We start from the raw sequence: 25,218 nt of genomic DNA, 5'->3' as shown, positions 1-25,218 counted from the left end.
TATTGCTGTTCTTTTCACAATAGCTAAGAGATGGAAGCAACCTAAGTGTCCCTCAAGTGGATAATGAAAAAGTGGTTCATTTATACGATGGAGTTTTACTCAGCAGTAAAGAAAGATGAAATCATGAAATTTGCAGGTAAATGGATGGATCTAGAGACTGTTATATTAAGTGAAGTAGCACAGACTCAGAAAAACAAACAACATATGTTCTCCCTCATATGTGGATCCTAGCACCAAATCCTTATAAGTGAGTATATATATATCCAGACATAACTGTAGGAACCAGGATAATGAAAAGCAACCAGGGAGGTAAAGGAAAAGAAAGAACCTTAGAGAGAAGAACAGTAGGAAACAGGTGTTACTAAGAGAGATATGGATAAAAATAGGATTATTTTAATGGCGGGGAGGGTTATACAAGGAACCTTGTGGATAAAGGGAAAGAAGGATCTCAAGAGAGGTGGGACCATAGGAGAAGGGTATTATTAAGGGAGAAATGAGGAAAATGGGGAAACCATGGTGGAAGGGTTATACAGTGAGAGAGATAAATAACGCCTAGCTAGTTTTTAAAAAAAACAGAGGGAACCACATTAGTCCAACAATGTACTGACAAATTATACGTACAACTAGTTCAAGGAACAAAATACATGTCTAGTCAAGGTTTATCTCAGAACGTTTGTTTTTTGCCTAAGCTTTATCTACATAGTGCATGGTAATTAGAAGTACCAGGCTGGTGGAACTAACCTTATTGGATGTTTAACAGCCATACTTTGAGGCCTATATTAATCTGGTCACAGGGACTTAAAGGACAGTTTTTATTTCTTGCCCTCCAATGTCAACTAAGTTCCAGGAGACTATGGAACATCGCTCAAAATGTCCTGTAACTGTGGTGAATCACCTGTCCTCTTGATCAAGGAGGCCATGGAGATCCCACCAGATGGACTTGAACCAGTGTCCAGTTTACAAAGAGGAGGGTCAACACAGAGGAAACATTTCCTCCATGCTTCCAAGTGAAGCCAGCCACAGTTGAGCAGGACCTTTGACTTATCTTCACATAGATGGAACTGGTAAAAAAAAGAGTGGGAGCCAGGGGCTCCTACCAAGCTCATGTGACCTCTGAGGAGCAAATCCTCAACCTTAAGAGTAAAAATAAATTGGTTTATTTGGGCCAACTGAATATTCTTAAACACCCAAAAGGAAAGTATAACCAAAGATTAAAGTGATCAGCATATTTCTTTAAGAGTCCATGTATATAGCTAAAGGCTACATAACAAGAAACAATGCCAGACAGGAGATACTTTCCTTTGAGTTGTTGGCCAGGGTGGCCCAAGAGACTCCTAGATAGTAACCCAGCATGGAACTGGGAAAATGAACAGCACACCCCAATCTTATCTAAATGAATGTTGGCAACTGCTTGTTGCTAGTTGAGGAAGAGATGATGGGGGAAGAATATGAAAGGATGAAAGAAAAAAAGCATCTGTGGGGTCAATGATATGGCTTAGTGGGTAAAGGAGCTTGCTGCCAAGCCTGATAACCTGAGTTCGATCCCCCAAACCTACATGGTGGAAGGAGATAACTCCCACAGGTTTCCCTCTGACCTCCACACACTGCTGAATTGTATGTCTTCCCCTCAACAAAATAAATAAATGTAAAAAAGAAAAAGCATCTGTTAAGACAAGAGCATGGGACAAATCAGAATGGCAGCTGTTTGACATCTTACCTTTTGTGAAACAAGTTCTTGACATAGGCTTTGTTCATAAAATCTGATAACTGAAATGTGGGGCAAGATGCGTTATCTTTCTCACAGCTTTCTAAGTGCACAGAGAGAAATAGTTTGTTCAGAAGCTGCAGCACTTCTGAGCGGAACACATTTCTTGCTGTGCAGGCGTTGATGGCTGCATAGAACAAGCCCTCCAGCCATTTGATACTGAGAGTGACTCCTCCTGTACATCCACGAGAAGGGAGGGTAACAGTTAGCACCGGCAAAAAGGAGCTGAAGGGAACATAGAAGAACCCCACAGGGTGACTGTAAAATCACCTTTCCCCCTAAGCTGATTGGCAATGTGGACCTTGAGATGAATAAACACTCCTCCCTCCTTGGCCAAGAGCCCTGTTTGCCCTTTACAACATTTATATTGATCACACTGAAGGAGAACAAGTCAGACTAAGGTAGACACTGTTAATGCCAAAATGATCTCCAGAATGGTCCTTGCCAATAAAGGAAAAAATTGGGGAAATTACAAGATTCCCACCTTAGACCTAGACATTGTATTCACCCATTTTTTGTTGTTTTTAGTTTAGTTTTTTGAGACAGTGTCTCGTGTAGCTCTGACTGGTCTCGAACTTATGCAGCCAAAGATAGTGTTGAACTCCTGCAGTCTCCATCTCTCAAAAGCTGCGATTATAGGCATGTACCACTAAGGTCAGTTCATTCTCTTGTTTGTATCAACTATGTCTTCCAGTTGTTTCTAGTTCAAACAAGGATTAAAAAAATTAGGCTTCTCAGCTCTGCCCAATAAATGTTGCTTTGAACTATGAAACATTTTGAATGCCAAACTCAAATGACTAAGAATATATCTGCCTTATGCTTTTCCAACAGACACACACACACACACACACACACACACACACACACACACACACACACAGATTTCATAAGATAGATAGCAACCAGTCAGGAGGAAAGTAATTTTTAAAAGAATGCCAGAAATAGTCAAATAACTGAATGATTACCAGAATTACTGTAGGGACAGGTAGCCTGAAGAATCACAGGATCTTGGAGAGCAGCTACGATTTCTTTATTGGCCCCCCAGATGTTGTCAAGATCTTGAACACAGTGATAATAGGGCCGCAAGACATTGGTGTGGTTCATTAGTGTTTTCAACCTGGAAGCCAAGACAGGGAGTGCATGGCAGGAGTGGAATAAACGACTACACAAGCTATTGCATTTACATCCAGCCAAGCAACAGACCCTCCTGCACAGCACTGCTCAGGCAAAATGTGCACCTGTGTGTGCACTAAGGGCACTAATTAACTGGACTACTCAACCCTTCACCTAACACTACTGAATGTTATCATGTGGCTATCACTTGGCCAGTCACAAGAATTCAAAAGTAACATGTAACACATATTTTCACAAGTTTTCATGTTGTCTGGTGGTTTCTCACTAACACATAGAGCAGGAAACAAGTACTGGGAAACAATATGTCCTTACAGTTCTAAACATTTGTACAACAGAGAAAACATTCTGACCACAAGTGTGTGTGTGCAAAACTGGGGTTAAAAAGGATGGCTGGGTCCTTCTGCAGGTCAAACTGCCTCCTCTCTGTTACTGGGAATGACTAACTCCAAGAAGTAGGGGCTATGGTGAAGGAGACGAAAGTCAGAGATGAGGAGACAGTGGCTCCACCAGTTTTCCCCCCCGAACAAGATACCTGGGTAGTGGGATGGCAGACACAAAGCTGTACACAGTGCAGGTCTTCTCAAGGCTGGCTTGAATTTCTAGGCAGATATTAGGCAGCTGGGATGGCAAGCAGCAGAGGAATACCACGTTGGCCCAATTCACCAGACTAGGGTTATCGTAAAAGCACTGGACCCCCAGCTTCTGGATCTCACCTGGGAAGGGTAAAGGAAGATAGAAAGTACAAAGGAGTTTGTCCCGAACATCAACCATGGGAGAGGATGGTCACTATTTTATCTCAGTAAGCAACCCAAGTCACATTGCCACATGAATCAAAGATATTCCTGTGAGCCTCTAAGAGCTATGTACCCAGGTCGTCACCCCTTTACTAAAGCAGCTAGTGCCACAGCAACAGAACTTGAGGTTGTAGTATAATTCTTTTTTAACTTTCTTTTAGAACAAATGCTAGGATTTATTTTAAAATTTTAAGCTAGAAAAAAAATTCTTAGTTGGGCGAGGTGGCACACGCCTTTAATCCCAGCACTCAGGAGGCAGAGGCCAGCCTGGTCTCCATAGAGAGTTGTGGCTACAGGAAGACCCTGTCTCAAAAAGACCAAAAAAAAATTATCTAGGAAGCCTTCTGCTTCAATTTCCTGAAGATTTATCATGTGCCAGATAACATGCAAGGTGCCTGATGTATATTGGTTAAAGGGGATCCTCACTTGGAGCTTCTGAGACAGATTCGGATGATTCCCATATTACAGATGAGCAAACTGAGGCTTCAGAATGCTGTTGGACTCAATTGAAAGTTATATAGCTCATTAGCTTGAGTTGGAAAGATTAGCAGAGTGAAAGGGTATGTAGCAGAGACTGAGAGGAGTTTGGAAGATGTAATTGTTGTAAAGTATACACGATAGAATATTCATAAATGTAGAGAAATAGAACTCATCCAACTGCATAAAACACACAAGTAGTTAATTACTTGATTATACTTGCCACAACATGGATTTTCAAAATTAAGAATTTAGAATGTATACTTTCATTTGGTAATATGCTTTCAGTGTTACTGAAAAACAGAATTTGAGGGGCTGGAGAGATGGCTTAGTAGTTAAGAGCATCAGCTGTTCTTGCCGAGGACCTGGGTTCGATTCCAGCACTCACATGGCAGCTAACAACTGTCCATAACTCCAGTTCCAGGGGCAATGTCTTCTTCTGACCTCCTTGGGCATTGCATGACGCAGGTGCACTTACATACAGGCAATACACTCATACACATAAAAAAAAAAGGGTATAATGAAATGGGTATTTTTACACAATGCTGATAAAAATTCAAACCTGAATTTTTATGTCAATTTGGAATAAATGTATTTGGTTTCTTTAAGAAGTCAATTTAGGGGTTGGAGAGATGGCTCAGTGGTTAAGAACACTGGTTGTTCTTGCATAAGACACAGGTTCGAATCCCAGCACCCACATGGCAGGTAACAACTGTTGGTAACTCCAGTTCCAGGGGATCCAACAGCCTCTTCTATCCTTTGTGGGCATTGCACGACATGGGTACACTTACCTATATGCAGGCAATACACACATACACATAAAATTAAAAAAATAAAATATTTTTTTAAAAAAGAAGCCAATTTATGGGGCTGGAGAGATGACTTAGCAGTTAAAAGCACTGGCTGTTCTTGCAGAGGACCGGGGTTCAATTCCCAGCACCCACATGGTGGCTAACAACTCAGGTTCCAGGGGATCCAATGCCCTCTTCTGACCTCTGTAGGCATCTCATGACATGGGTGCTCTTACATGCATACAGACATGACACCACTCATACACATATAAATATCAATAAATATTTAAAAAATAAAAATAAGTAAGTTGATAAAAGAGTTGTTTTAAGCAACTCCTTAAAATTTAAGCCCACCAACTAAGAACTGTGCTTGCTGGACACAGGTATTCCTCTTTGCTAGGACCTTTCAAAGTGGCTGTGTTGACAAACCCAGCACCATACCCATTGCATAACACAAGCTGCTCCTCACCCAGGGCCTCTGGCCTCCGAGTGGAGATCCGAAGGCTCTCAGCAGGGATGGGGACAAGTCTCAGCAGTGCACAAGCCAGTTGCTTCCCAAGGTGGCCACCTCCAATGATGCCCACCTTTAACTTCTCATTTTGAGCAGAAACTGATGCATCAAATGATACAGCCCGGGGTCTGGAGTACTGAGTCTCATGTATTAATTCTCTGGGGAATGAACAAACACATACACACATAAATACATGCTCATGCTGTCACTTTCCCCAGTGATCTCTGAAGTTCTTTTGTTTTAGCTTTTGCAAGTGGAAGCTGGACAGTACCTTTATACTTCAGAAATAAGGCATTCAATGGAGTGCCATTTATCCAGCCTTACTAGGGATAAAATGTTCTTCCTGAGTGCATTTTCCAGAAACTAAAGCACCTCCCTTTTCCAAAAGTCTAAAACTAGATTAAAATTTAATTAATGAAAACATTGTTATATGTATCATTCATTTTTTGAAAATATTTTTATTTTATGTGTATGAGCATATTGCCTGCATGTAAGTCCACCTGTGCCTTGCAATGCCTGTGGAGGTCAGAAGGCATCAGATTCCCTGAAACTGAAGTTACAGATGGTTGTTAGCTGCCATGTGGGTGCTGGGATCCAGTGCTCTTTAATACCTGAGCCATCTCTCCAGCCCTGTATTATACCTTTTCCTGAGTTCTTAAACATAAGATCTGCTTCTCTAATCATGCCATATTAACCTTGGATCATTGCAACTGTTAAATGTCACAAGGTAATGTGCAACACATTGTGGACTAATTTTTTTTGGAGGGGTGTCTATTTTCTGGGCAGACAGTTGCTGATTTCTTAATCATGTAAAAAAATTAGTATCTAACAAAATTTACCATCTTAACCATTTTAAGTGCATAGGATGTTTAATTTTATGTACGTTGTTAAACAACAGAGATCTAGAACCTTCGAATCTTTGCAAAACTGAAACTTCATATCCCCTTCCCCACAACTCCTGGCAATTACCGTTTTACTATTTCCTTTTTGGCTACTACCTCCTGTAAATATGATCGTGCAGCATTATCATTTTGTGCTTATAATGTCTTCATCCATGTTATAGCTTATAAAATTTCTATTTTTTTTTTGTTTGTTTGAGATAGGGTCTTCCCTGTAGCCCCAGCTGGTCTGGAACTATGTAGACCAGGCTGGCCTCGATCTCACAGAGATCTGCCTGCCTCTACCTCCTGAGTGTTGAGATTAAAGGCATGCACCATCATGCCTGGCCCAAATTTCCTTTTAAGGCTGAATAATAACACTACATTGTATGCTTATAATACAATTCATTTTGTTTCATTTTTGAGACAGTCTCATGTAGCCCAGGCTGGCCTTAAAAATCCTGATTTTCCTGCTTCAACTGAGGACTGAGATTACAAATGTGAGCCATCACACTTGGCATATAGTGCACAATCTCTTGACCCATTGGATTGGTATGAGTAATGTTAATACAATGGTGACACCTGACAAAAGCATTTTAGGAAGGGTTTATTTTGGTTTGTAGTTGGAGGGTACAGTTCATCATAGCGAGGAAGCTGTGGTGGCAGGAGCTGGAGGCAGTGGTTGAGTTGCATCCATCATCAGGAAACAGATGAAGAATGCTTGTGCTCAGCTAGCTTCCTCCTCTTTATTCAGTCTAGGACCTCAGTCCAGGGAATGGTGCTATGGTGCTGCCCACAGTTAAGATGAGTCTTCCTGCCTCAATTAACATTCTAGATAATCTAGGTGATTCTACATCCTGTCAAGATGCTTCCACATCTTGGTCACTGTAAATGATGCTGCAGTGAATATGGGCACACAAATAGCTCTAGGTATTCTTTTGGATATATACCCAGAAATGGGAATTGCTGAATCTATAGCAGTTTAAAAAATTGGGGGGACCTTCTATACTATGTCCATAGTAGCTATACCTCTTACATTCTCACCAATAGTGCACAGCATCCCAATTTCTCTATATCCTCACCAAAACTTGTTAACTTCTGGTGTTCTAGTAAGTTTTCAGTAATATCTCATTGTAGTTTTGATGTGCATTTTCCTGATGACTATTGATGTTTTGCATCCTTTCATATACCTATTGGTCATTTCTATATATTCTTTGAAGAAGTGCACACCTTTAATACCAGCACTTGGGAGGCAGAGGCAGGCAGATTTCTGAGTTCAAGGCCAGCCTGGTTTACAATAGTGAGCTCCAGGCCAGCTGGGGCTACAGGGAGACCCTGTCTCAAAAAGACCAAAAAAAAAAAAAATTGCTAGGTTTATAGGTTTATTATTGAGTTTCAGTTCTTTACATATGCTGGATTTTTTATTTTTAGACAGGGTCTCACTATGCAGCATAGGCAGGCCTGGAACTCACTATGTAGACCAGGCTGGCCTCAAACTCAGTCTGTTTCTGCCTTCCAACTATTGGGATTAAGGCATTCACCACCAGTACACCTGCATGGATTTTAGAAAGCGTCTCATGTAGTTCAGGCTGGCCTCAAACTCACTGTGTCACTGAGGATGACCCTGAACTTCTTGTTCTCCTGCAGCTCGGATTACAGGCCAATGTCACCATGCCTGATTTATGCAGTGCTGAGGATCAAACCCAGGGCCTCATGCATGGCAGGTAAGCATTGTACCAACTGAATATAACCCCAGTCCTATAATGCATTTACTCCTTATCAGATGCATAGTTTACATTTTCTCCCTTTTCCTCTGTTGGTTCCTTTGCTGTACAGATGCTTTTAAGTTTATTACAATCGCATTTGCCTATTTAATCCATTTAGAGTTAACTTTTTATGTGGCCTATTGCAAAACTCCAACTTCATTCTTTTGCATGTGGATATCATTTCCAAAAAAAATTCTTGAAGAGACTAGTTGTTCCCCATTGTGTATCATTTAACTGTGTTTGTAGAGGTCTGTTTCTGCACTGTTCTATCCCATTGGTCTTATGGCCACCTTAATGCCAGTACAAGTAGCTTTATCGCCATAGCTTGAGAATATTTTGACTCTGTTTTGAGATTATGTGTGAACTTGAGATTTTTTCCCCCATTTTTACAAAAAATGCTACTGAGATTCTGATAAGGACTGTAATGCATCTGTAGACTGCTTTATGCAATGTGACATTTAATTCTATTAAAGGCTTCCAATTCATGAATGTGGGATATTTTCCATTTATTTGTGTCTTTCTATTGTGGTATAAAGTATACAAGTCTTTCATCCTTTTATTCCCTTGGTTAAACTTATCACTAAGTATTTTATTCCGCTTGATATTATTATAAGTGGAATTAATATTTTCCCATCTCACCCCTCTTGGTAATGACCCAGGCTTCAAGCATGCTAAACATGTACTTACCACTGAGCTCTGTCCCCAGCTGGCATTGCTTTTAATGTCTGCTTCAAATAGTTTGTTATTGAAATACAGAAATGCAATTGGTTTTTGAGTGCTAGTTTCACATACTGCAACTTTTATGTGTTGACTGGTTCTAAACATTTTTACAGGGTCTTTTGTCACCATGAATAGATACACACTTTTTCCTTTTCAGTTTGGACATCTTTTATATTTTGTACCTAACTGCACTGGTTATGCAGGACTATGTTGAATAGACGCTGTAGAAGTGTGGAATCCTTGCCTTGTTTCTGATCTTAGAGGAAAAGTTTTCAGCTTTGAGTGTGATGTTAGCTTGGGTTTTCCATATATGACTTTTATCATGATTAAGTAATTTCTCTCTATCCCTAGTTTGGTGAGTGAGTGAGTGAGTGTGTTTTTAATCATGAAAGGGTATTGACTTTTGTCAACTACTCTGCGCTGACTGAAATCATCTTAGGGTTTCTTTCTTTTTTTCAATGTGATACTGCGAAAGGGTCGCCAGGCAGAAAGTTAGAAATTAGGGGCTGTGACTAACTCCCCTATTATACTATTCCTCCTCACTTTACATAAAATGAAGACAAATCACTCTCCCTCTCATCTAATTAGAAAAGAGACTCCATCTCCCTGATGTTAATCTTTGTTAACAACCAAACCCCTGAGCATATACAGTTCCCTGATGCCAGCCTCACCAAGGGACTGGTACACGCCCTTCCACTGGTGGCGCTCAATCAGTGTGTAAGTCCTGTAGTGTGTAAGTCCTGTAGCTTCAGATCAGCAATATGCATGTTATAATGACCACGATAAACTGGGAGACACAGTATTATGCCCAAAGTAGGATTATACAATTAGTTGTAACTTAACATAAAAGGTGGAGCTAGTCAAATGATTCCCACTAAATATTCACCTCATCGACATCTGAGCCAATAGAAACCACATCAACAATTTCCAGTGTGGTCCTGGTCCATGAGGTTGCCTGCACAGCTCCTCACTGTGCATACCTTCACTTTCTCAAGCACTTCCTCTTCTCAATGAACCTCTTGCTTGTTAGCCTTGTCTCCATCTATAAAGTCTTCTATCATTGAGAACTTGAAACAAAGAGGTTCACCTCACTTGAGCTGCCCTACATCAATATATTAAACATTGACTGATTTTGCATGTTGAAGTATCCTTGCATTTCAATGATAAATTCCACTTGTTCATGGTGTATACACTTTTTAATGTGAGATTGAATTCAGTGTGCTAATATTTTGTTCAAGATTTTTGCATTAATGTTCACCAGCAGTAGTAATTGGTTTATAGCTTTCTTATATCTTTGGTGTTGGTATTGGAGTGATGCTGGTCTCATAAAATGAGATTGAGAATGTTCCCTCTTCTTTGGTGTTTTAGAAGTGTTTGAAGATTATTCTTTTTTACATGTGTGTATGTTACGTGTGCATGTATGTGTATATGCATGTGACCTGAAGTTGGCTTTGGATATTTTCCTTGATTGTTCTCAATAAACCCAGAGCTCATTGTTTACACTAGTCTGGCTAGCCAGCTTGCTGCCTCTGCCTCTTACAGGCTGGAAACAAGTAGGTTGCCATGCCCATCCTGCAGCTGACATTTACATAGGTGCTAGGGTCTGAATTCCCATCCTCATACCTAACCAACAAGCTCTTTACCTGCTGAGCCATCTCCTTGGCTCAAGGTTATTTATTCTTCTAATATTTGATAGAATTTTCAAGTGAGGCCATCGTATCTTGGGACTTCCTTCGTTGAGAGGTTTTTTGATTATCAATTCAGTCTCCTTACTAGTTAAAGTTTGTTCATATTTTTTGTCTTCATGATTCAGTCTTCACAGGTTCTATGTTTCTAAGACTTTTCATTTCTTAAATGTTATCTAATTTTTTAAGATGTCTAATTTCTTGGTGATCTTTTCACTTCTGTGGAGTGTAACGTCTCCTCTTTCATTTCTGATTTTTTATTCTCCTTTCGTTAATCTAGGTAAGAGTTTGTCAGTTTTGATATTTTCAAAAACCCAGCTCATAGTTTCACTCTTGCCCCATTGCCAATTTATTATATTTTTTAAAAAAATCTAATATTTTAGCCAGGCATGGTGGTGCATGCCTTTAATCCCAGTACTCTGGAAGCAGAGGCAGGTGGATCTCTGTGATTTCAAGGCCAGCCTGGTCTACACAATGAGTTCCAGGACAGCTGAGGCTACAGGGAGACCCTGTCTCAAAAACACACACACACACAAAAAAAAAATCCAGTATTTTTGCTCTTCATTTTGCTAACTTGGGCCTTAAGTGTCCCTTCTAGTTCCTAGACATGTACTATGGTATCATCTCCCAAACTCATATTCAAATTTATTCACCACTGCAACAGTTTTGGAAGATGGAACCTTTGAGAGGTGACTGGGTCATGAAGCCTCCACTCTCATGATGGATGAATGGCATTGCCGTCTGAGTGGGTTGCCTCAGGAGTGGTTTGATTAGAAAAGCTGAGTCTTTCACTGCATGGCCGCTGTCTTCCATTATTCCTCTTGTGGAAATTTATGTAGTCTGAAGCTCTCCTAGCACCAGAAAACAGACTAAGATGAGGCATAAGATTAGACTGTTGGTCTGACATCTCTTTAATGAAGGCCTTTCTGATAACCGCCCTTGCTATTGCTTTTGCTGTATCACACACTTAGTACACTGTTTCCACTCTCAGATGGTTTCTGATCTCCTTTTCTACTCACTGGTTGTTAAAGAGTATAAAGAGTGTGTGTCTTCCACGGGTATTTTGTGATTATCATAGGGAATTACATATTTTATAGCTATCCACTATTTTAAATTGATGACCATTTTACCTTAGTCATTGAAGAGCTCTATTTCTTTGCACTTTCCTCTTCTTGTTATTCATGTCACAATTAAATCTTTCCATAATTTGTACCCACTGGATAGTTGTCATAGCAATTTTCCATTCCTGTATCTTCATATTGCTATCTAGCACTTTTCACTTTAATTTTTAGGATTCCTTTTACTATTACTTGTAAGGTATGTCCAGCAGCAATGAACTCCCTCAGCCTTTATCTAGAAAGATCTTTTTCTCTTTGATTTTTAAAGGATAGTTTTTGCCAGATATGGGATGCTTGATTGGCAGTTTTTCCTTTCAGCACTTTGAACATATCAAAGCACTCACTGCAAACACTGGTAATCTTATGGAAGGTCCCTTCAACATGAAGTTCTTTTGTCTTCAATATTCTTCATATGTGGCAATGTGATTATAATGCATCTCAACATGGGCCTCTTAGTACATTCAAGTTAGAGGCCTTTGAGCTCCTTGGACTTGAATCTATTTTCTTTCTCAGATTTGTAAGTTTGGGGCTATCATTTTTTCAAATATGCTCTCTGCCCCACTTTTTTGTTTTTGATTTCTGTTTTTGAGAAAAGGTTTCACTGTGCCTCAAATGTACAGTAGTCCTGCTGTGGGCCAGCATGCTCAGCTTTTCTAAAATTTCCATGATCTGTACATATTGGGAATTAAAGCTTAATGGTGTCCCACAAGACTCAGACTTTCTTCAATTTTCTTTTTGTTCTTAATAATTTCAACTAACCCATCCTTTAAATTCACCAATTCTGCCTGCTTGGTCATACCTGATGCTCAATTCTTCTGGTGAATTCTTTTATTTCAGTTGTTGTCTTCAACAACTTGCTTTTAAAGGAAATTATTTTATGCACGAGTATACTACACTCACACACGTGTGTAAGCGCACTCATGTCATGCAGTGCCCTTGGTCAGAAGAGCCCATCAGATCCCCCAGAACTGGAGTTACAGGCAGTTATTAGCTGCCATGTGGGTACTTGGATTCAAACATGGGTCCTCTGCAAGTGCAGCCAGTACTCTTAACTGCTGAGCCATCTCTCTAGTCCCAAGAACTTGTTTTTGAAAGTTTCTCTTCATTGGTACTATTTGTTCATATACTATCTTCCCCATTCCATTTAGTTTTCATCTCTGTTCTCTTCTGCTCACTGGGCTTCCTCAAGATTATAAATGTGAAATCTTTGTTAGGTGATTCATATGTCTACTTCTTTAGGATTGGTTTTTCAATAGCTTTAATGTATTCCTTTGAGCCATATTTTGTTTCTTCATCTGCTTTACTTTTTACTAATATTTGGCAATTTGAAAAAATAGCTACCTTTTACATATTCATAACCTGACTTTGTACAGGGGAAGATATTCACCAACCAGCTCAGCTGGCAGTTCTGGGACCCTCACAAAGCTTTTCTGGGGAATGTGTCTTCTTTGGGCTTGTTTTATAATCCCTTGTTTTATAATCTCTTGAAGGAGCTGTGACTTCTTGCTGTCATCTGGTGTCTTTCTGTGACAACATAACAAAGTCTGACCTCTGAATACATAATGTATACTTTTATTGCTATAGACAATCTCATAAACTAGAATCTTAAAGTTTTAGTTTCTATAATAGAAGCCTAAGTTATGTTCTATTTAAAGATTTTTCTTCTGGTTAAAAAAACAGTTCTTCTTCCTAGTACCTGATACTTCCAAATACAAAATGCCACTTAGAAATTTCATGTATCAATTTCTCAGTAGTAATGCCAGGTACAAGGAATAAATTTGTATCCTCTTATTAGTAGTCAATCAGTGAATTAACTGAACGGATTGCCTCCTGGGGTATAGGTCATATCTTTAAATATAATCAGTTCAGACCTGGTCCCATCATCCAGGAGTTAACCTAATTTCACAGGAAACTGAGAAGACTTACAAATGCTCCAGGAGAGACTGGAAGTCACAGAACCCAGGAGCCTAGTTCTAGGTGCTTGGCTCACACACTTTCCTATGTTTCAGGCTAATAGAGTCTCAGCCTTTTGGCTAAGATCAAGTGAAGTGTCTGAAGCTTTACTGTAGAAAGAAATCAGAAGCCATGCGTGGTGGCGCATGCCTTTAATACCAGCACTTGGGAGGCAGAGGCAGGCAGATCTCTTTGAGTTCAAAGCCAGCCTGGTCTACATAGTGAGTTCCAAGACAGCTGGGGCTACAGGGAGACCCTGTCTCAAAAAAGAAAAAAAAGAAAAAGAAAAAGAAAAAAGAAAAAAAAGGAAAATAAAAGAAAGAAAGAAAGAAAGAAAGAAAGAAAGAAAGAAAGAAAGAAAGAAAGAAAGAAAGAAAGAAAAGAAAGAAAGAAAGATAGATCAGAAACCAGGATTGGACCATGATAGCTTCTCTACAAATCAGTATTTCTTGTTTCATGCAAGTTATTTGGCTGTAGGGGCAGCCAAAGTCCCAGGTGGCTTTTCTGTGATGGAGCAATCCAATGTCAGGTCAATCTCAAAAAAAAAAAAGAACTGACTCTGCTTGTAGCAATAAACAAGGAATGACTGACTAGTCATTAGCAGCTGTGGAAGGTAAGCTGGTAATTTTGATGAGAAAATGCATGAATAAATGAAATAAATCAGCTCACCCTCTGAATAGAAACCATCACCAATCCATGCTTAACCATGTAAAACAGCCAAGACACTCTGGTGTAAATTTTGCTAGTCCCTGCAGACCAGAAGTGATTGAATGTGGATTAGAAAGGTAGGAAAACTATTTTCCTGCCAAATTAACCTCTACCATAGGATTCCCAGGAGTGAGACACTTATCTTCAACTTGGAAGCCTAGCTTACCTCAAATTACACAACAGCTTGCAGAAGAAGACTGCATGGGCACAGCCTTCAATCATCAGTCCCCGATAACGTCTCTGCAAATACAGCCAGTAATGCTCTTCCTCTGGAATCCCATACTCAAACTTCAGGGACTCAAGGCCCTCCAGTAAATCCATTTCCAAGCCACTGTCTCCTGCAGTGACAGACACCGATCAGTCTGGTACCCTGCACTCATCTATGCGATGGTATGTGTGATTAGGTCACAAATACTCATGGTGGTGGGTGTCAGCACCACTGTCCTTCCAGGTTCTGAACTTGGAACTCACATCTCTGTTTGAGTGAGACCACTGAGGGTCCCTGATCACTACTGCTTATGAATTCTGGATTCATGAAAACCTGAAAAGGAATTGACAATAATATTTATCCACACATGCTACAAGTGTTTTTTTGAACAGAAGTTACATTAGCAAGGGTTTCAGAGGTATTCTTGGCCAAGAGCTTTTCCCTTCCATTCTCTGGGTTTAGAAAATTTACTGACCACAGAATACCTCATTTTAAAGAAAGTCTCAATTTTCACTAAACCTTGAGTTCTACCTAGGGTACTAAAGAGCCCAAACTGAGAATCACAAATCCCTTATTTAGAGCATGGATATTCAGATCTTATAAAATAAGCCCAAACATGTATAAATCCACCCACATACACCTCTCACCAACCAACTATTCTTTGGTACTTCTGGTCCAGGCAGGTAAAAACTACATATGTGCCAGCCACCCAAGAAAGTTACCATTATGACTCCTTAGCTACCAGATCACTTTAGTCTCTGGTCTTAAAGGAGCCAGCCCTACCTACAAGTTTCCCTGGCCTGAAAGGACACAAGTTCCTTTCACTATTTATAGGAATGTTATACCAGTATGGGACCTTCTTTTTCCCAACAAAAGATTCTGGATTTCCATTTTTTTCTTGAAGACTGGAGTATCATACAGATCTTAGCTCTTCTTAAAAACAAACCAAGACTGGCATGATGGTTTAGTAGGTAGAGTTTGCTCTGCAAGCCTCATGACCTAAATTTAATCCCCAGAACCCACTGAAAGGTAGAAAGGTTCAACTCTGTAAAGTTGTCCTTTGACATCCATGTATATGCTGTGGCACATGCATACATGTGCATACACATACCCTATTAAAGTTTTTAAAATTTATTTTAATTTTTATGTGTATACACGTATTGCCTGTATGTAGGCAAGTACATCCATGTTGTGCAATGCCTGCGGAGGTCAGAAGAGGCTGTTGGATCCCCTGGGACTAGAGTTATAGACAGTTGTTAGCTGCTGTGTGGGTGCTGGGATTCAAACCCAGGTCTTCTGCAAGAACAACCAGTGTTCTTAACCACTGAGCCATCTCTCCAGCCCCTAAAATTTATTTTTTATGTATATGAGTATTTTGCCTCCATGTATTTAAGTGTATCATGTACATGCAATGACCTTGGAGACCAGAAGAGGGTATTTGATCCCTTAGAATTGGGATGCTAGCTACCACATAGGTGCTGGGAACAGAATCTGGGTCCTCTGCAAAGCAGCAAGTATTCTTAACCAATGAGTTATCTCTCCAGCTCCTAAATTTATTTTTTAATATTTTATTTATTTTTATGTGTATGTGTGTATTGCCTGCATGTAGGTAAGTGCACCCATGTCGTGCAACGCCTGCAGAGGAGAAAAAAGGCTGTCGGATCCCCTTGGAACTGGAGTTAAGGACAGCTGTTAGCTGCCATGTGGGTGCTGGGATTTTAACCCGTGTCTTCTGCAAGAACAGCCAGTGTTCTTAATTGCTGAACCATCTCTCCAGCTCCTATTTTTTTTTTAATTAAAAACAATGGACCAGAGAGATAGCTCAGTGATTAAGAACACTAGTGCTTTTGCAGAAGACCTGGGTTCAATTTCCCAGCACCCACATGGCAATTCACAACTAACTTTAACTCTAGTTCCAAAGTGACTGAATGCCTTTTTCTGGCCTCTGTGAGTACTGCATGCATGTAGTGCACTTACATATGTGCAGGCAAAACACTCATACACATAATTTTTTTAAAATTTAAAACAACAGGAGTATGAGGCCACAGATATGGGAGGGGATTTAAATCTGATTAAGATTATATGGAATGTATGAAAACTCTATAAAAATATTTTTTATTGTTATTTTATTAGTGAACTGCCTACATGTAAGTGCGCTCATGCTGTGCAGTGCCTGCAGAGGTCAGAAAAGGGTGTCAGATCCCCAGGAACTGGAGTTACAGATGGTTGTTAGCTGCCTGTGGGTGCTGGAAATCAAACCCAGGTCCTCTGCAAGAGCAGCCAGGGCTCTTAACTGCTGAGCCATTTCTCCAGCCCCTCGATAAAAATATTTTTAAAATAAAATTAAAATTCAAACAACAACAAAGCTAGATATTATTTTTCTTCTTCTCAGTACCTGGGATTGATTGAACCAGGACCTGTGCATGCTGGGCAAGTATTCTATTACTGAGCTATATCCCAGCCAATTTTTAAGATAGTTATCTCATTAAATTACCCAAGCTGGCCAAAAACTTGTGATCCTCCCGATTTTGTCTCTTTCAGAGTTGAGACTATAGGAATGTACCACAACACCCAGAAAAGGAAACTTGCAGTGCTGAGGACCAAACCCAAGGCCTTGCATCTGCTAGGCAAGGACTCTACCACACTGAGCTGTACCTCTAGCCCTTGGCACTACCTATCTTTCCAAGCCCTTCTTTTTATGTTCAATAATCAATTTTATAGAAACTTCAATTTTATAAGAAAATCAATTTTATAAAACTTCATAGTCTCTAAATCTTACTAGACTTAAAAACAAAAAACTGAGGTGAAAGTCACATAACATAAAATTACTCACTTTAAAATGAACAATTAGTTCATTCATACCCCAGAGGAAGAAACCCTATTCACATTAAGCAATTCCTCCCAATCACTCCCCATCTCTGACACCCTGGAACCACCAATATGCTTTCTGTGTATGATCTACCTATTTCAGAAGTTAAAAAATAATGAAATTATATAGTATGTGACCTTTCATGCCTGGCTTCTCTCGAATTCTCTGTTACAGGAAAGGCTACCATGTCACATCTAGTACCCTTGAAAGTGAAGTCCCCAGCACTTACAGTGATCATGGAAGTTCTTCTCAAACCTAAGGAACACTTCCTTGTACCAAGACAGTGCCAGGTCATCCTAATATTGCAAATGATGATTCCTGCTACAAAGGAAGGAGGAACTCAAAGCTTGCCAGAGCTGCACAACCAGCACAGCACCCATTCGGCTGCACAGACATAGAAATCCTAAGTATTTCCTTTATTTATACAGTCTCAAAAATGGGGATTCAGTGTTAAGAGCTTTATAACATGACAACTTAGCCAGACTGAACTATCTTTTTCAGAATGTTCTACCTTTTGTGTTTCTGATTAGAGTTAAACATGGGGGATTTTTATGAAGAATTTGGAATGTGGAAAGGAAATGGAAACCAGTTTCCATCTCAGCTTGCAAGGCTAAGACGGGCACCTCTGCAGTACACATACCATTACGTATCTGCTGGCTGCCTTGGTGGAGCACCACAGTAGATCTGTAACGGCTACACCTTCTCCTGGATCCTCCTTCAGCTGCTTACTCCAGGGACAGGTCTTTTTCAACTCTATGACAAAGGCTACCAGCTTCGGCAGGCTATCACTGCAACCACCGTGGGTCTTAGTCGGTAACCATGGGTTTGAGCCTGTCCCTGCTACCATCTCCTTTATATCCATTCTGCCTCCCTGCCCTATGAATTTCAAATTCTACCACGAGACATGAAGACAATCACTTTATACAGAATATTTAGCTGCCATCTTGACTTGGGTCAAGGTCCTGTAACAAATTACAGGGAGATCAGATAACACATATGCTGCTTCTTTACTGAAGTCTGACCTACAAGTTAATCAGGTTACTACTGTTTGTATGGAGATGAGCCAATAACATAGGCCCAAACTAGCAATTTAAGCCCATTAGTTCAACAGCAAAAAAGATACTCTGGAAAGTATCTCTGGAAGTATGAGGTTACCTGGATTATAGTTGAGTGTAAAATGGATGAGCAAAAGATGGAATCGAGCAAGCAAGGTTGTTCTTTTCCTTCTACATTTATTCAGTGTGTGTGTACACCATGATGCACATGAGATCAGAAGACAACTGGAAGGAGTCAGTTCTCTCCTTATGCCATGTAGGTCCCAGAGATCAAACTCAGGTCTTAAGCTGGGTGGCGAGTGTTTGTACCCACTGAGCCTTCTTTCTACCCCTAAAGTAGGGTTTCTTAACACTGGCGTTACTAATGTTTTAAGCAGTATAATTCTTTGCTGTGGGGCGCTGTACCACGCATTACAGGATATGTAGCAGCACACCCCCAAGTGTGGTGATAAAAAGTGCCTTCAGACACTGCCAAATGTCTCCTGAGGGGCAAAACTGTCTCCAACTGAGAGGCACACTGCCTTAGACTAGAGCATGCTGTGTGCATTACCTGTTTTCCTCCTACCGCTTCACAGACTTGTCATGAGTATAGAACCTTACACAGATTATGACCCTCTTATTTTATAGATGACCTGAGTCCACAGAAAAAGGGACTTCACCAGCACCACAGTTTGTCAGTAGCAGGGGTGAGAGAAGTTGGGTCTTCTGTCTCTTGGCTTAGTGTTCTGTTAATCACACAGTCCTTTGCTGTAAGCACTGTCACTCCATAATGTGACAGCCTGACAGGCTGCTGATACAGTCACAGATGCAGATAAGACATTGGACAATTACTTCACCATTCTGCACAAAGCAACCAGGTGGGGACGAGAAGGCACCAAGGATGAAACAGCTTTATTATGAGTGTAGGCATGTCAGGAACATCCAGTTCACTTGCAGAAGGGAGGCTGATACTGGTACAGAGCAGAATCTAACATTGCAGAAGTCCACTTAAAGTCAGGTGTGAAAATAAAACCTCCCTCTAAATATCTTAGCAGAAGTGCTACCAAATTTAGCCAGGTGAAACTGGTGATGCTTCTACTGAAATGAGACTTTTTTGCCTAGAAGAAGAGCTCTCCAGCACCGGTGAATCTAAGCTCCATATAAGACTGTGAGTCAGACAGACCCAAACAGGTCATCTCCATATGCAGTGAGAAAAGAACCTTGTTATGAACAAAAAGTTGACAGAAACAGCAGATAGATACTGAAGAAACACAATGTCCAGGAAATGTCTGTCATAACTTGTGCAGCCCTGGGCAGGCAGGTTTGAGAATCTGAGTCTGGTTTCCAGCTGGTCCTAACATACCTGTACCCTTTCCTGAGGCCCCTTGAAAAGCCATTTTGTTTCTGTTCTGATTTCCTTAAGAGCAGAAATGCCAACACAAGGTCCTGGATCATAATTAGCTGAGAGGAGTGGAGCAACCACCCTCTGGCACCTGTACCTCTCATCCAGATGTCCTTTCTGGAACAGTCACTTTTCTCTAACCAAGAGCCATCTTACCCAGGACAGGCTCCCACCTTCACGTGAGCACCAGGGAGAGAGCATCTTTCTCATGAGTCAAAGCTTTAGATACTGGCCTTCAGATAATGTCCCGTGAACAGATCAGTCCAGGTGCTGGTTTCTGTCCCCAAAGCAGCAGGCACTGCCTGTGAATGACAGGCTTAAGTAGTATGATGCTGTGACTCTCCCAAGAAGAGAGACCTCTCTATTTTCACAGGCAGAAAAGTAAGGAGTGAGGCAGGTTTCAGGGTAATGAATGACATTAATTCTTCCATCGAACTTGCTGTGGAAAAAGCAAACGATGATATGATCCATTTTCACCTATCACTACAGCAAAGTGAAAATAAGGACTGGGTAGGGAGCTGTCAAGAGTTTTGAGTTTTGCTCATTTATTTGAGACAGTCTCTCTATATAGTCCATTTTGGCCTGGAACTCAAGTGTGTATCCCAGGTCAGCCTCAAACCCTCAAACTCTCGAGCCTCTTGCCTCAGTCTCTCAAGTGCTGGGATTATACGCATGTGCCAGCAAACAATTTTCTTTTAAGTGTGTGTGTGTGTGTACGTACATGCATGTGCGTGCACAGGCACGTGCTAAGGACAGAGGTCAACCTCGGTTATCATTCCTCAGGTGCCATCCACCCTGTTTTTTGAGACAGGGTCTCTCACTGCCCTGGAACTTGTTGATTAGTCTAAGACAGCTGGTCAGTAAGCCCCAGGGATCTGCATGTCTCTGCCTCCCTAGCACTAGGATTATAAGCATATGCCAGCATGCCCAGCTTTTATGTGAGTGCTAGGGATTAAACTCTGATTCTCATGCTTGCAATGGCAAGCATTTTATAGACCAAGCTATCTCCCCAGTCCCAAGAAGTTTTTGAGTATGTGGGGAGTTGATTTATTCAGAGATAGATTAAATAACTATCCTGTATTTCCCAGATTGCCTGATTTAGAGCATTTGTCTGATTTTGCCCTTCTTAGGGCCAAGATTCACTAGTACTCAGTGATCAAGCACAGATGGCAAAATATCTAATAGGAAAACTAGGTTCCATGTTAACAAAAAGCTCAGTGATTTCATACTATGAGAGATAACCAGATGGAGTTCCCTAACAGCTAAACCTACTTCATCTACTTCTTATTTACAACAGGTAGGTCACATCCACATCCAGGAGAAATCATACAGCCTGGATATTGAATTTGTAGCATGTGCTTTGTAGTTCCAGCAGGTAGCTTCCACTATCTGCTAGGTTTAACAATGATCAGCATGCTATAGTTAAGCCTCATCCTGAGGTCTATCACTTCACATCTCAGGAATAATTTCTGCTATTCAAAGTAGTATTTTTGGATCTGAAGAGATGGCTCAGTAAGGACCAGGGTCTGCAAGCAAAACACTTACAGACATAAAATTAAATAAAAATGCAAAAAAAAAATTCTAATAAAAATAAACAAAAAGCAAAGTAATACAGGCTGGGTGTGGTGGCACACACCTTTAATCCCAGAGTTTGGGAGGCAAAGGCAGGTGAATCTCTTATGAGTTCAAGGCCAGCCTGGTCTTACAAAGTGAGCGCTAGGCCAGCTGGGGCTACAGGGAGACCCTGTCTCAAAAAGACACCCCCCCCCCAAAAAAAAAAGCAGTACTTCTGGTATTTTAGCCCATAGGTGAGCCTTATACCCACATGGCTCAGTCAAGTGTCTTTGCTCAGGTTTGGGAAGCATATGCTTGATGTTACTTTGTGAATGGTCTCCTAGGCCCACTGGAGGGTAAGTACAGCTACTTACTGAGCTGCTGAGAATGATGTCAATTTTCTCTTCCTCAGCAGATCCTTTATCTACCTTGCTCCTGTATGCAAGCAACAGCTGCCGGTCTTTCAGGTCTCGGTAGGTCTGTATAGCAAAAATAATCAAAGTCCTATTCATCATTGTCTATGAGGGGCTCTCTATTTTTGCTACTATTACTTGTATCCCGGGCTCAAGGAAAGGCTAAGAGACTATAGTAATAATGGGTGTACAAGCACCCACAGAACCCCACATTGGAGAGACGTCCACAGAACTTGTATAACTTGTTCAGTTCTGATGACTCCAAATGTAGCCAATTATAAAAGCTGAGAGAATCCATTCAGAGGACTGGGGATGAATACAGGAGTGTTGGGCTCCAAACAAATTCCTGCCAGGCTGGTTTGTCCACTAGTGAAAACTGATGGCAGTATTTCAGGATCTGGGGCAAATGTTATCCCTGACCCATCACCCAGGACCTAGCTCAGGGTTCTCACTTTATGATGACTCACATCAATGACAACATCATGGCACTTGAACTTAGTGGCTAAGTTCAACTTTGTATCCACATCTTCTACCAGATTGACATACTCCTGCAATATCTGTAGGAAAAAGTACTTCCAATTAATGATTCTGGCCCCACAATCACACAGAGCTCTATAAGTAGCAAGTTCTAAAGGAGAGTTCAATACCAGTGTCTACAATTGGAGTGGGAAATGAGGTGATACTAGGCAGCACTTCCCTGCTGTCCAGCAGAGAAGGGAAGAGCGTAGTTCTCCGGACCCTGCAGACATGCCACAAGGCAGTGCTCTACAGCTGATCCTGGGCATGCCCACAGCTCCACAGTGTCCTTGCCCACAGGCACTGCTTTTGAATCATCTGAACAGTGCAGTAGTTCTCTATATGGCTAAGCACAGTACCTGTTCCTCAGAGATAGTCTGAGATTACTTGCAAAGGGAATGCCCCTCCCTGGTCTTTTCTACCTCAAAGCCCAACACAGCCACAATGCTACCATTCAGGGAAAATGACAACAGGTCAGGTCCCCATCACTGAACAAAAGGAGGCTAAAAGTTAGGTCTTCTAGACCTAACTCTCTTTTATACCATTACCTGGACTGGGGCACTGTTTTTGTACAAAATTTCCACAACTCGATGGAACCCAATGGGTGCTCTCTTCTTGGTGTAACCCAACCAGTTCTGAAAGACAAGTAGGTAGGCAAGACATCATCAACACACTTTGAGCTCATCTCTGTTTCATGGTCAGACCATAAAAGCATGGTAGATAAGTAAGGGATGAAGGATGCAGAAATGATGAGATGGATTTTTCAGAAAAGCAAGATAATTTAGAGGGTAGAATAAAGAAGAAAATCTAAAATAAGCTTTTTGATCTACAGACAGCAATGCATGGAAAAAAAGTCTATGAAATGCTTCTAAGTGGAAGAGTGATTAATATACATACCATGAGTTTATCAGTACAGAAAAATCCCACTTCTGTATCTTTACATGTAAATACAATTGTTCATTTATAAATTCAAGAGGACGGTCTGAAGAGCTACTGACCGAACATTTAACAGTGCTTGCCCTGAGTGAGTGAAGAGCAGTAGGTACTAAAAGATGAAATTCTTCTTAATGTTTTGTGCTGGGGCCCAAGCCCAGGCTTTGTGCATGCTTGGTATGTACTCCACCACCAAGCTAGCCCTCTCACACATTATGTACTTTTGAATAAATATTTGAATTTGACATAGGTATGTTTTGCTTTAGTAGTTAATATAACTAATTGATTAATAATTATAAGTAAGACTAGAAAATTCTCAAGCCTAGAATGAAAAAGAAAGATATCTAAAATTTAAAGCAATTTGTTGGAACCATAAAAGATCTTAAACAACCAAAGCAATCCTGAGTAACACACATAGAAATAAATGAATGAATGAATGAATGAATGAATAAATAAATAAATAAATAAATAAATGGAACAACTTTTTTTTTCTTTCTCTTTTTTTTTGGGGGGGCGGGCTTTTGAGACAGGGTCTCCTGAAGCCCAAGCTGGCCTGGCATTACTATATACACCAGACTGGCCTGGGTGATCTGCCTGCCCCTACCTCCCAGGTGTTGGGACTAAAGGCATGTGCCACCATGCCCAGCATTGTTTTGTTTTGTTTTTTATTCAAGGTCTCCCTGTAGCCACAGCTGGCCTGGAACTGGCTATGCAGACCAGGCTGGTCTTGATCTCACAGAGATCTGCCTGCTTTGGCCTCCCAAGTGTTGGGATTAAAGGGATGTGTCACCACACCTGGCATACCAGATATAAAAATCCCTTTTAAAATTAGGGACCAGTCAGAGGCTCAGCAGGTAAAGGGGTCTGCTATCAAACTGATGACCTGAGTTGAATCCCCAGGACCTATATGGTGAGAGTACCAAATTCTGCCAAGTTGTCCTCTGATCTCCATACTCACACCACTGGTTATGTGTACCCATATGCACGTTTAATATTTTATTTATTATTTTTATTTTATGTGTATGAGTGTATTGCCTACATGTATGTGAGTGCGCCCGTGTTGTGCAATGCCGAGGAGGTCAGAAGAGGGCTTCGGATTCCCCTGGAACTGGAGTTAAGGACGGTTCATAGCTGCCATGTGGGTGCTGGGAATGGAACCTGGATCCTCTGCAAGAGCAATCAGTGCTCTTAACCGCTGAGCCATCTCTCCAGCCTCACTAATTAAAATTTAATATCACCCTTCCTATATTAATTGTAGCATTATCCACAGAAGTCAAAATATGAAAAAAAAAAGGTCTAACACTAGACAAATGGATAAACTGTGATATATGTATATATAAACACAGTGGAATAGTATCCAGTCCTAAGGAGATCTTATAATTTGTGAAGCAATGATGAATCCAGAAGGCCTTATGCTGGGTGAAATAAACCACACATAGAAACAAAACTACTACATGATCTTATACATATTTGAGATCTGAAAAAACTCTCAAATAGAAACAGAAAACAACTGTTTACAGGGGCAACAGAAATGGAGAGATGGGGCAAAGGGGTATGAATCTGTAGTTATATAGGATAAATAAATCTTTAGTTCTAAGGTGCAGTAGGAGCCTTTAGCGAACTATATTGTACTGTATATTGGAAATTTGCCAAGAGTGCACTTTAGGGGATATTACCATACACTAGATGACAGTATAGAATGGGTATTAGCTTGACTATAGTATCACATGGTACACTTTAAAGTATATACAATAATTAACTATCTAAAATTTATATAGGGGCTGGACAAATGGCTCAGAAGTTAGGAGCACTGACTGCTTTTGCAGAGGACCTAGGTTCAGTTCCCAGCACCCACGTGTGGCTAACAATTATCAATAACTTCCTCCACAGGAAGTTACTGCCTCCATGTATTGCATAACATGGATGCACTTACATACATGTAGGCAAAACATTCATACACATAAAATAAGAATAAATTAAAATTTAAAT

At 40.6% G+C, this 25,218-nt stretch overlaps 2 protein-coding genes across 8 annotated transcripts in view; both read right to left on the bottom strand.

Moving 5' to 3' along the window:
• Positions 1–15,216, bottom strand: part of Noxred1 (NADP dependent oxidoreductase domain containing 1) — a 21,610-nt gene extending 6,394 nt beyond the window's left edge. Inside the window, exons 1-5 of the mRNA XM_008839963.2 lie at positions 14,467–15,216; positions 5,431–5,630; positions 3,432–3,612; positions 2,731–2,882; positions 1,718–1,940 (exon numbers count right to left, since the gene is read on the bottom strand). Of these exons, the coding sequence (XP_008838185.1) occupies positions 1,718–1,940; positions 2,731–2,882; positions 3,432–3,612; positions 5,431–5,630; positions 14,467–14,621 (911 nt within the window). The 5' untranslated portion in view covers positions 14,622–15,216. The remainder of the gene's footprint in view (positions 1–1,717; positions 1,941–2,730; positions 2,883–3,431; positions 3,613–5,430; positions 5,631–14,466) is intronic.
• A 4,090-nt stretch (positions 15,217–19,306) lies between these two features.
• Vipas39 (VPS33B interacting protein, apical-basolateral polarity regulator, spe-39 homolog) overlaps positions 19,307–25,218 on the bottom strand; it is a 41,733-nt gene continuing 35,821 nt past the window's right edge. For 4 of the 7 annotated variants that reach the window (XM_008839949.3, XM_008839943.3, XM_017799870.2 and 1 more), the window contains 4 exons: positions 22,845–22,931; positions 22,248–22,337; positions 21,742–21,846; positions 19,307–20,115 (listed from right to left, as the gene is read on the bottom strand). In XM_008839949.3, the coding sequence (XP_008838171.1) occupies positions 20,035–20,115; positions 21,742–21,846; positions 22,248–22,337; positions 22,845–22,931 (363 nt within the window). In that variant the 3' untranslated portion in view covers positions 19,307–20,034. Of the gene's footprint in view, positions 20,253–21,741; positions 21,847–22,247; positions 22,338–22,844; positions 22,932–25,218 lie in introns of all 7 variants that reach the window. The other 3 variants (XM_008839956.2, XM_008839952.3, XM_017799873.2) reach the window with 1 other exon arrangement.

The sequence above is a fragment of the Nannospalax galili genome, unplaced genomic scaffold (assembly GCF_000622305.1).
Source record: "Nannospalax galili isolate Female #2095 unplaced genomic scaffold, S.galili_v1.0 scaffold330, whole genome shotgun sequence".
Lineage (NCBI taxonomy): Eukaryota > Metazoa > Chordata > Mammalia > Rodentia > Spalacidae > Nannospalax > Nannospalax galili.
This window is presented reverse-complemented; position numbering and strand designations above follow the sequence as displayed.